The sequence below is a fragment of the Argopecten irradians genome, chromosome 4, assembly GCF_041381155.1.
Source record: "Argopecten irradians isolate NY chromosome 4, Ai_NY, whole genome shotgun sequence".
Lineage (NCBI taxonomy): Eukaryota > Metazoa > Mollusca > Bivalvia > Pectinida > Pectinidae > Argopecten > Argopecten irradians.
The window spans coordinates 16,622,998-16,635,943 of NC_091137.1; the positions used below are offsets into that span (position 1 = coordinate 16,622,998).

The 12,946-nt window shown below is 35.0% G+C and overlaps 1 protein-coding gene across 3 annotated transcripts; it reads right to left on the minus strand.

Moving 5' to 3' along the window:
* Positions 1 to 2,847: 2,847 nt before the first annotated feature.
* On the minus strand, positions 2,848 to 11,319 carry LOC138320776 (uncharacterized). 3 transcript variants are annotated; one of them, XM_069263987.1, is made up of 11 exons: positions 11,157 to 11,319; positions 10,126 to 10,323; positions 9,740 to 9,849; positions 8,312 to 8,432; positions 7,582 to 7,701; positions 6,707 to 6,772; positions 6,247 to 6,357; positions 5,848 to 5,949; positions 5,330 to 5,440; positions 4,495 to 4,573; positions 2,848 to 4,351 (listed from the first exon to the last, which is right to left on the minus strand). In XM_069263987.1, exons 1-11 carry the CDS (start codon positions 11,269 to 11,271, stop codon positions 3,901 to 3,903), a joined length of 1,584 nt encoding a protein of 527 aa, XP_069120088.1. In that variant the 5' UTR covers positions 11,272 to 11,319; the 3' UTR covers positions 2,848 to 3,900. The 3 variants fall into 3 exon arrangements, with proteins under 3 accessions (XP_069120088.1, XP_069120087.1, XP_069120086.1); XM_069263986.1 differs by having other exon boundaries at positions 2,848 to 4,348; positions 6,707 to 6,943; positions 11,157 to 11,318; XM_069263985.1 differs by having other exon boundaries at positions 6,707 to 6,943; positions 11,157 to 11,317.
* Between the last annotated feature and the right edge of the window lie 1,627 nt (positions 11,320 to 12,946).

Sequence of the window (12,946 nt, forward strand, 5' to 3'; positions counted from 1 at the left end):
ATATTTTCCACAGATGAATGTTAGTGGTGTGTTACACAAATGCCATATAGTTTCACTAAGATTGCTGATAGACGATATTTAACTTGGGGAATTCTATCGTGGCGGCTGTCGACCGTCTCCGAAACGACAATAAACAACAGTAAAATAAAAAGAACAAAAAGTGAAGAAACAACAGAAGACCTGAGAAAAGCAAAAGCATCAAGTAAAAATATAACAACAACAATCGCATCAACTGGAAAACAGAAATAAGAAGCATTGAAACAGCAACAGTAAAAATCGTAAAAAAACAACAATAAAAAACCTTTCCTTTCCATAAGTGCATGAATACCATTGCCGGAAATGAAACAACAAACTGTAAAAGTAAAAATCGAACAAAAGCAGCAGATGTACAGCAAATAACAACGAAACAACATTTAAGTATATATATAAGCAGCAATGCAGCAACAGAACAACAACAATCAGCAAGCACCAAAAGTATCAACACACTACAGTGAATACCAACAAGCACCAAAAGTATCAACACACTACAGCAGGGGCGTAGGAAGCGGGGGGGGGGAGCAACTGCCCCCCCGTTCCCCAGGACGGGGGGGGCAAACATGTCTTTTTGCCCCCCCCCCCCCCCATTTTCGCCGACTGAAATGTTCTAAAAATGCATATTTGAAAGAAAAAAGAGTCCTCCTGCACAATTTTCGTACTTCATTCTAAAAAAATTTCCGCTGCGCGGCGCATTTCCTAAAACGTTCAAGCACATAATGTTCAAACCTTTAATAGTAGTAATTCAATACACATGAACTACACTAAAAATGTCCATTAAGGGATTCTACGTTCTGCATTTGTATTTCAAAAATGTCTCTTAAAAGATTACTTTGTTTATATGTCTTAGCAAGACAATTAATTCATTATTATTTTGAGTTACAAAACAATGTGCCGATGGTGTGAAGCCGGTATGTTCAGATCGAGCAGGGCTGCACAATGATATGACGACACAATTATCACAATTATCATTTTTAAATGCAGGTTACTTTAAATCGAAAAATTACCATGGTAAGAACGCTTTAATATCATTAAAATACATCGTTAAACATTCTAAAATCATATTTTTTTCCCGGGGGAGACCCCCGGACCCCCCAAACTCCAAAATCTCGCGCCTCCGGACGCTCGCAAATTCATCAAAATGCATTGTAAAACTCATCTTAGCCATTCTAAATCGTAATATTTTTTCCCGGGAAAGACCCCCGAACCCCCATAACACCAAAATCTCGCGCTTTCGGGCGCTCGCAAAATCATCAAAATACACTGTAAAATTCATCTCAGCCATTCTAAATCGTAAATCGTAATATTTTTCCCGGGGTCGACCCCAGACCCCAAAATCTCGCGCCTTCGGCGCTCACACGCTAATTTGGCCAGTTTTCGTTAATTTCCTTTTAGCGACCCCACTGTCTATAAATGTGTACAAGGATTATATTTAATGATATATGAAAAAAGTATATAAAGTATATATGGTTGTGTGTTGAATTAATCTCCTCCTGTAGGTGCGGCGGGGGGGGGGGGGGGGGTTAAAAATATTGAGGACCTTTGCCCCCCATTACGTTTCATCTTCCTACGCCACTGCTACAGCGAATACCAACAAGCACCAAAAGTATCAACACACTACAGCGAATACCAACAAGCACCAAAAGTATCAACACACTACAGCGAATACCAACAGGTACCAAAAGTATCAACACACTACAGCGAATACCAACAAAAGCAGCGAATAATACAGAAGCAAAATGAATATTAAATAACAACAAACATTATCATTCAAAAGCAAACAACATCAATTTAACAAAAAATTGTAGTAAAACAGTAGTCAGGAACAAAAACATCAATGTAAAAGTAGAAAACAGTCGCAAACCAACCGTAAATGTCAGGCATCTCACAAAAGTAAACAAACAACAGTGAACAGTCGTAAAAGTGAAGAGTACATGAATGAAAGGACGATATCAAAGCAATATCTTTTGCTTCTTTTCATATCTGCCCGTATGTATCAATGTGTACCTCCTCTCTCCCTCACTCCCCAATCTATCTTTCTTTCTTTTACTGTCTCCCTTCCCAATCTCTCCTCTTTCTTTCCCCCCACAAACACACAAGTTGTTTTGCTAGTACATGCATGAATGTCAGCTTGTGTGTAAACTCTGATGAAATGTTAATTTGTATTTCGCGAGGGCTAAATAAGTTGGATTAATCTAAATTGTGCCCTATCCCCTTGTATAATTAAGCTTCAAATAAATGTTTAAATTGAAGGAGTGAAAATATGAGAAGGTTAAAAAAAAAACAAAAAACAAAAAACAAAACAGGAAATAAAATGTTTATTTAAAACAGCAAACAAAAAATCAAAATAATAGAAATATCAAAATCTCAGCATTATTGCAAGCATTAACATTGAATAAAAACTTGTAGTAAAAATTATATTTGTACTTGATTACAGTTTTCCTAATACATTTCGGATCGTCCTAGAGTTTAAATGTGGAGGACAGAGTATCCCGAAAAAACACCGACCTATGGTCAGTATCTGACAACTGCCAAACTTGAGATTTGAAATCGAAATCCAGAGGTGGTGGGTAAGATGTAGTATTTGGAAACGCCCTAAAAACTTTAAGCTTGACCACGCTGTCTCATCTAATACACCAAGAAGCAAACAGCAGCAACACAACAATGGATTAAACTGCAGCAACAGACACCATATCGAACTATGTATATAACAGATAAAACATCATTGGAGACAGCATACCAGGTGAACAGCAAACACATCACATGCTTGAATCTTCATTCTTAAAACAAAAACAAAACAAAAACAAAAAAAAGTTTATGAAAATATTGCATTTTTATTATGTCATTACACATTTCTATATTTGAACAGTCTCACCCTCCAGAGACACTTGTAATCGTCTTTCTTATAAATCGTACTGTATAAATAAATAATAACGACAAATTATTATTGGATTACATATCTGCCGGTTTATGTTTGATACAATGTTTAGCTTTTGTTAAAAAAAAATGGTCATTTATCATTAATAAAACATTATTTTTCACAGTAAATTATCATGTCATAGTAAAATTTCCGAGTGAATTTGCGACCAAATTTTGGTCCTACTCTTTTTATACTTTAAAGATATGCTTTATTGGAATAACAGATAATCAATCCATTATATACCCACATGTTGTACATGCCACAGGGGAGAGAACTCCAAAACGGAAAATGGATCACCACACTTATCTCACTGAAAATCCTAACCATTTAAGCATCTTGCTTTGGAACGGGTACATGATGCTTTGTAAAATAACGATTGATCAACATCAGAGTCAAGCTAACAATTTTAACAACGGCATTTTGTGAGGCAAGAAGACCTAGGGGAATGGCATAGGAGCATTTGCTTATTGTATTAAAAAGGTTGTCAGGCCATTATTTTGTCTTATGGAATGTGGTGATATAAACAAGGAAATAACAAAATCTATTGTAATACATGTACAAGAGAGAAAGGCTTTGATCATAACAGATAACACAAATTATCAAACGAATTCATACATATTTCAAAACGTTTGCACAATATTCAATATCATCATTAATTATATTTAAACTCACACAGTATCAAACTAAATGCCGACCAAAACAAACTGCGCGACGTTAACACCAAAATACCTACACACTTTCCTTCAAGTCTGTTACGACTTTCATTCATCCAAATTAAAAACTTTCAATAAATGTCATTTTTTTACAATCTAGCCTTCACTACAAAATATCCAAAACTTGCTTAACATGCAAATGTCAAGTAGTAGTTAAAGCGATTGCTTGTACTAAACAAGTAAACCATGATAATTACATCACCACTTGTCTCCAAAATGTCTATACCATCCATCTCAACGAAACTGTGGTGTTTGATCGTAGTTTGATTCAGTTGCGATTGATTGATCACGTTGTTGAAATCCGTCGTAATTGCCCTCCATGACGGAACATGACTGCGCAGTGGCATAGAACGAATCCCGTATCCCCATGGATACTCTTTTTGTCCCTGTCTGGAGTTCGTTGTAATCCCCCTCCGAGGGAATCTGCACACTGTGGTAAGTGTCAGATCCACTGGTATTCTGCTTCAAACCGGCCCTCTTGTCCATTATATCATAGTTTTGTTCATCCATATTTCGTATTCCATGTCCTCCACCCTCTGGGGTAGAAGGAAGTCTTGACACCATTGGTGAGCTGACTAGTCGGCTTTGGAGAGATATCCCAGACGTCTGGTCCTCCTCAACCTCCATATAGTCATAATGTGGACGACTTCGGACAGTAGCTCCTTTTGGCATGTGTACCTTCCTTCTGAACAGAAAAGCATTTTACAGATGCATAATTCACACGTATGCCTCAGACGTTTTTTTGGGATTAATGAAATACATCCATATTTCTATGATAAGAAATATGAAAAATAGAAAATGAACCATTAGAGAAATTGTTACACTTACCTCCTCTTTACCAGAACTAGGATTCCGATGATGACCCCACACAAAGCCAGTACTAGCACTACCACAAGCACAAGGTAGCCTTAAAATGACATGGAAATATGAATATAAGTAAATAAAATCCAAAATAAAAAACAAACACATAGTCACGTATTCTGTCTTCATGGAAGACAATGCCAGGCCGATATATACACGACTGATGTGATTGCTTTGCCATCCGTCTCACTGGATATGTACATGTACCTCATCGAGTACGTCTTGCATTAATTGGGCGAAAAATCAATTAAGTCGAATCTCTATGTCAACATCGCAATGAAATACGGACTGGACTTCTGCATAAATGGAGAATATTCCTCTCGAGAGTAAGCTAAGAAGACTTGTCTAAATCATAAGACGTATTTTTGGAAGAGGAATATGTCAAACCAAGTTGGATATACAAATCATCGACGTCAATCCTTGTGAAATCGAAGATAAAAGTGTCCTTTAAGACAACGATCAATAATGATTGAATACAACCTTTCATTTGAGAGATGCACATTCAATTGAATAGATACGATTTTAGATTTTTTTTTCTACTGGGACATCTGTCTTGTTTTTACACATGTAGTAAATCTTTATATGAGCGTTAAGAATACATGCGCTCAATTTTCATCTCTAGATTCAAACATATGAGTTCAGCATAAATGATCATAGTTTTTTTAAGTTTGTTAAAATAAAACTCACTATTTGGAAATAGAGGTGGAACTCACTTATCTTGTCCACTGATATACACTACTACAGTATAGTTATGATATTCGGAATTGACAAATACACGGAATAGAGTGGGAACAGATCATACCGATAGAGAAACCTGTATTGGTGGGGTCCGATGATCTCCCCTCCACTGTTTGATGATCGTCACTGGTCTGGTTGGTATCCGCATCATTAGGAACAGTGTTAGTGATATTTACTGCAAGGAAGTCACCAACAAATCACTTCGGAATAAATTGATAGTTTTATCTGGACAAACATCACGAGGTTTTATTTGCATTAGATACAAATCAATGTGTTTGGCCCGCTCTGAGATTCCCATCGTCTGTTAATGGCTCCGTTTCAACATCGTCCGCCTAATTGTAAGATCCAATATGAAATTAATCTAGATTTATATGATAAAGGATGTCAATCAGAAGATGGTAGCCTCCATGTGATAGTACCTCTAAGGGGGAGCATTACAAATACCATTACCTTCATCGAGATACACGCACATTCTGTGTACGGGACTGCTATATTAGATTATATCACTGGCCCTATCAGACAGGAATAAGAAACATACAATATAAAAATTGTGGTAACAAAACGACCTTGTAATTAACATACGATTTGTGTCAACCGTAGCTTGGATACCGGGCGTATTGCTCTCCGGTCTAGTGTCATCGCCAGTGTTTTCCTGATCAGTTAGGACAGGGTTGGTGTTATTTGCTGCAAAAGTTTTGCAAATAATATATGAATTATTAAAAATGAGACAAAGAAAATGAATTGGCTTCAGTATCAAATTGCTTTATCCTAGGACTTCTCTGGTGCATCATGACTGGACCTTTGTTTACAACAGCTAACGAAAGCAAATTAAGCTACAAATAGTGAGGAAAGGTACTACTACAAGTTACAAACATGAACTTGTATTGTTTTCGAAATGATACTGCAAACACGCTAGTTATTTAGAAGATCAGTTTCAGTTCTACATTTTCAGCCCGGGGGTAAACTGGCTAGTTAACTTACTATCATTTCTGCAACAAGCATAAGCCGTTTTGTTACAGTCCATGTATCTAACACCTTGTCCATCATTTGTGACGTAGAGACATTGTGAGGAGTTACTCAGTGGTGAAGTTCCTGGAAGTGACCAACTATGTTAGGTAAGTTTGATATAGATAATCGGAGTCTAATTACAATACTGCATCAATGTAACTTAATGAAATGAAGGAATGTGCAGAGAAACGATATACACTTCTAGTCAACTACAGAACTGAAAATGGACCAATTTTGGCATATTCCCATTTAAGCGCAAATCTGACATAAAGATATCATGGAAGCGTTAAAATGTGATAACCGATAAACAGAAGCCCATTTGCATTGGTGCATCTGTATATTTCGAAACAAGAGTCTTAGGGAAATTATACGATCACATTGATATTATCGACAATAATTGTGTAATTGAAATAAGAAATCTTATAATGCAAACCTGTCAAATTCTTTGTAGGTGATTTCGCTCTATTAACTGCCACCCAGAAAGACGGTCTTTGGGGATCTGAAGTAATATTAGTATTTTTTACAATGCTTTTAAATAACGAAAGTCTGTTCGATACATCAGCAAGAACACCACCTTCTCTCCGGCAGAATGCATTAGAGTCCTTCCATGACATTTTCTGAAATTCCGATATGTTCACAAATACGTGCAGTGGACCATCTGTCCCTGAACCTACAACAAGTTTACACAATCGGGGCAATGATTTGTTATATGTCTGATAAATTGCGTTTGCTAACTATTGCATTGTAGATATTATTAAGAGATTTCGTAAACGTTTGAAAACATATAATTACCACAAGCCAGTACATCTTTAAACAAATATCACTGACCCTTATTCCGAATACATACTAAATCCCACATATCACAACCGATGGCATGTAATAGTTTTGGGATACTTTTCATAGTATACTGCAAATCAACTTTCTGTCGCGTGCGATTTACTTTCTCGAATTTCGCGATCCAAGTACGTATATTAGCGATAATTACCACTTACATTTCATTTTATATCATATTTATTGATAAGAATTTCCATTCGAATTTCCGAAGCGCTAATTTTGATCTTCGTGAATTTGTTTTGAAAAAAAAAGAAATTTAATTGCCGCTAAATACAGTTGCTTTATAATATTCAAGTCAATTTTGATTCCGATTCATCATGGAGAGATTTGACATGCATTTCTGGCACCATTGTGCAAGCTTCTCTGAAGTTATATGAAGCACAATACACTGTGTATGGAAGAGAGGTATCGATACATTTGAAGTCAACGAAGAGGAAATATACTACATGTACATGTATTACAGACATTTCGTACCTGTCACACAAACTGGGAAGTGTAGATCGCCACATAATGCTGCCTTCATCTGGCCCGCCATGTCCATGTATGCACAATTGCGCTCGATGTGAAACTCCTTCAGACATTGAGCTTCATGACCTTAACCATAAAATTGTAAAAGTTATATGTGCCGTTACTGGGCGAAAAATTTGACATGTTATTTTTTCTTCATTAATCTATTGAAAAACAATAAATTTTGATGGCCATGAAAATCATTCAAATGGCTTCAAATGCCTTATAAACGTTAGTAACATCACAGAAATTATGTAGCTGTAAAAATTGTTTTTTTTTTATTTATGTATGTTTAGATGGAAACATTCCTGCAAAATCACTTTGCAGTTACTAATAACACTGTAAAAATGTGAAATGAAATTGTAGATCACAACTTGACTTCATGGTCTAACCGTAGGTACTCATAATGATATTTGGCAGTACTGCTAAAAGTTATTTTCTGCTCTTAGTTGTACTGGTAAAATTAAATCCAATGTATTGAACGAACTGTAATTTTCAAAATGTTAATAACTTTTGTTGATTAATAACATATTAAAAGTTTATCTTGATTCATCAGTATGAAAAATAAGGCACATATAACTTTGATTGTTATTGCTGTAATCCTAAGAATGTAGATATAAAATAGAAGATAATGAACATATTACTATTGATCCTTACGTATACCACCATTCAATAACAAAGGATCACTTCTACTTACATGGGTTGTAGTGTGTATACAGTTTTGTCCCTCCGCACGGACCGCCATCGTCACACACGTTCCTACATAAAGCGTATGGTTCTACCTTTGTGTTGCTACTGCCACAAAAACACCTTTTTTGCTGGTAAGAACCAAATAAATTGTTACAAATTTTGCAAAGACATATTAAAAATATTAAGAAATACCTCATCATCACCCTCATAGGTATTTCCCCTTCAAGCAATTGAGATGTAGGTTGTTGAATAAATTATAAGATCATAAACTTTTATTCATTGCTATGCCTTTGCAATCGGTATATTTGTATATAAACTGATGTGTTCGAGCACCACGGTTCTGTATGATGAAGACAATTGATACAATTGAGATTTGCTGCATTCTAACACGAATTTCAACTTTTCACTTAATGTGATATCTTCCACATAGACATGTATAATTATGGTACACTTTCTTACGAATCAAGGTTTTGTATCGACGTAGCGCGCGATATTGGTGATGTCTCAAAATAAACATATCCTTTACTTAAAGCGTTATGATAGAGAAAACAGAGTTGCGGGAGTTTTTGGGTATTTAACGGTCATCACGTAGACAATGATACCATCTAGTGTCATACTGGGAATTCTCTATGGTATGTTTCAATAGATAACAATGTAATGTAGATAATAATTACACATCATCTCGTAGCTTTTACTGACTCAATTTTATAACACATGAATGTACTACTACATGTATATTGCACTAATGGATGTTTTAATGACCCTACATGATGATACAAGTAGTAAACTTCATCAACCAACTTATTACATTTTCGCTATGAAATATAAGTTTAATTGTGAAAATAAGTGTGATACTATTCATTCGTGTGATATATCACTTTTGATATTTTCACTCAGTTAAAGATATTTACCAATCTGATCATAGTATTTATATATAATGAAAATATCATTTTTACAGGAATACATTTTTTTCAATATTAAAGCAAAAATATAATACAACGCGTATTTTTTCCAGTGAAATTTTCATTTCTAGTTGTTGGATCATCAATGTGTTGCATGATATTGTTTTATATTAATTTTCTTCGAAGTCAGTCTGGGAAATAATAAAAGGTATCGCTGCATATCAAAATACATATACTCGTATCAGTAGGTTAAGTCTAGACGTTGGACGGAGATATAAACAGGTAATAAATATATCATTCATGGTTTCTTGATGAATATTTAAGCATTATTCTCACTGTCTTTTGGGGTTATGAAGTCAAAGACAAAACACGAAAGGACTTTTTCTCTTTAATAAAAATTAACATGTGCTTCGCATTCGTGAAAAATATCACAGTTTCCATTCCGTTCGACGAAATATCACTTAATTGTTATTCTGCAACATGCTAGAAATGGATAATAACACTACAGGCCATAAAGCAAAAGGAATCGTTACCTGAACAAGGACATTGTTAAAATCATGTTGGCCACAATGTTGCAGACAGAAAGATCCACTGATCTGCTTAAGCTCAGTGGTTGGTATTACTTCATCTACATTCCAACAACCTGCATACACATAAAATGAAGAAAAAATAATTTTAAAATATGAAATAATGGATTTATTTATAGAAACGATTAGAAATGTAAAGTAACCCAATGTTGTCATATGAATATCAGAAACCAGAAATTCAGAGCACATACTATCCTATTTTAGTATGTTCATGTGAATGTTAGATACGAAAACTTAATCATAAACATAAAATCAACATGGATCATCACATCTATTTCATCACACACCTTTTTACAATTTATTTTTACTATTTGTCCTCGAATAAAACTTGCCTCTAGCATACACCCAGGGGGCGACAGCATCAACATACTCCCCCGTCCACAGGCTGACTTGCCCAGTCTCATTCAACACCTTGGCTAGTGCTTCCTCCTCATCTGTCCTCGGTAGAGCCAACGTACTACTTTTATTCACGCATGCGTTATGCGCCTCTAATGCCGACATTGGCTTACGTATGACGAAGTAATTCGAGCCTGAATGTTAAAATAATATATCATTTAACCGATGAGAAATAGATATATTCCAGTTTGAAATATTAAATTTGTATGTAGCGTAATTTTCATTCTCACGAAGAGCTTTTGATGTTATTGGCCACACAAGTTATCAGTACTTTACAATACTTACAATGCATAGGTTTAATTTTGATCAACTCAGATAAAAACTCATTGGGAATTTTGGCTGTACTGCCAAAAATCATGATATTTAGGTCTACAGTGAAGTGAAGTGAGGACACATACCAATAAACCAAGTTGTGGTCTACAATTTAATTTCACAATGTTACAATGGTATTAGTAAATTTAAAAAGTGACTACTTCAGATATATTTCCATGTTGTTGAGTGATGATATAATTAAAAAACGTAAATGACCGTAAAATAAATTTATGACAAATTTTGCAGATGTAAAATGTCAAAATTTTGCTTGATCTTTGATTTTACACGAAGCATCCTTCAGTCGCTTTAGGCCTTGTTTTACCTATAATATCGTTCATATACACTAACTATCGCACTCTGTGTAAAGAACGACAACTGACTTTGGTGATTTGGTGTGTTGGCCTTAAATGTGTTATCTCCCTTTTAATGTGATATCTGTGACAAATTAAATCCTTGATATTATCCACAATTTTCTGTCGGAGTTATAATTTGTATTTCAAGAAAACATTCGACAACCATTGTCAGAGAACATGATACAGCTTTGTTGGTAGATCGGTCGAAATGAAACCATTGAATAGATAAAGGATAAAGAGTAACAATAAAGAACATAATTACATCCGGGTCATGAGAAGGTACATATGTAGGTGATATTTACCCGACACGTGCTGGAGGAGGAGGATGATATACAGAAGGGTCTCCATGTCTTTGGTGTTAAGTATAACGGCTGTAATACCGTCAGTATTCACGTGTGGTAATCCAAACAACGCCATGTTCGTGTAGATACTGGGCGTGTGAAACAAAGTAGTAAAACAGGACACCAACACTTGTTTAAAAAGGAAGAGAAACCATTGATTTCCTCAAATGGGGGACGTAACATATAAGTACACTTAATATGTGTAAATGCATATTTATCAAGTAATACATTGATGGATTACTTTATCATTTCGAATCAAAACGACCAGTTTTCTTGAAAGGCTATTCGAGAGGCTTTAAAATAAAAAGATTGATGAATCGACCTTATTTAATTTTGTTGAAATTATTAAAGACTATTCTCCATTGGGTTCAATTTGTTTATTTGAAAGTTTGAAGTTTGAAATCCACTTATCAGGGGGGATTAATCCAGATTAGAATGATATGTAGACATGTATTGAGATGTTCTATTGCCTGATATAATATTGAACAATTGTATCACTGCGACATAACTCGGATAGCTAGCGCCAATCATATCTATTTCATCTATTTATAAATATCAAGATTTTCAAAGACCCTATCACCTATATGATGTCGTTGACATTAATATTTGAAATCGATAGTTTGTTTTCTTTTAAATGCCATTCTATAGCATGTACATGTCAGAACAGCAGTCCTTGATGTGGTAGATAATAAGATTGATATCAACCCATAAACGCTAGATTTTACACATCCATCGTCTATGTACATTTGTATTAAAACACAAAGTAAAAAATATCGCTAGGACTCAATTATAAGGTTTAGTAGTGTTTTCCTACAAACTCATCCCAATATTTCACAGGAATGTGTGACAATTATTGTTACATTTCACAGGAATGTGTGACAGATATTGTTAAATTTCACAGGAATGTGTGACAGATATTGTTACATTTCACAGGAATGTGGAATGCGTGACAGATATTGTTACACTTCACAGGAATGCGTGACAGATATTGTTGCATTTCACAGGAATGCATGACAGATATTGTTAAATTTCACAGGAATGCGTGACAACTATTGTTAAATTTCACAGGAATGTGTGACAGATATTGTTAAATTTCACAGGAATGCATGACAGATATTGTTACATTTCACAGGAATGCGTGACAGATATTGTTACATTTCACAGGAATGTGTGACAGATATTGTTAAATTTCACAAGAATGCGTGACAGATATTGTTACATTTCACAGGAATGCGTGACAACTATTGTTTAATTTCATTTTTTCAGCCATAAAAGAAAGGAAAATAAAGGACGAGAAAGACACTCATTGTAATTTTATAGGAAGCTATCTTCACGCAGAACGAAGAAGTCCGGAGCCCAGTTGTCCATAGACTTATCACATTGTATCGCCAATGTTCAAATCAAGTAAAACAATTTCTTGCAATACTAACTTAATAATATGTATAAGATTCGTAAAGCCATTCTTTACTTACTTATTGTAATGAGGATATAGTCATATGCTTTGCATCTAGTGATAAATAATAATATTAAACATAACTAAACGTTTAAGGTAATAACCCTTGAACAACCGAGTGTAGACGTGGTCTGTTTGACGTATACTTCCCGTCTGATATATTTCGTTTGTTTATTGTCGGTTTGAGTCAGCATCTCCTTCAGGCCTTAAATGTGCTGTATATTGTTTTGATGACTCTGTCTTGTTGTTAAAATGCGCACATATTCATCTATATGATTTTTGTTTTTCCTTGGCTGTA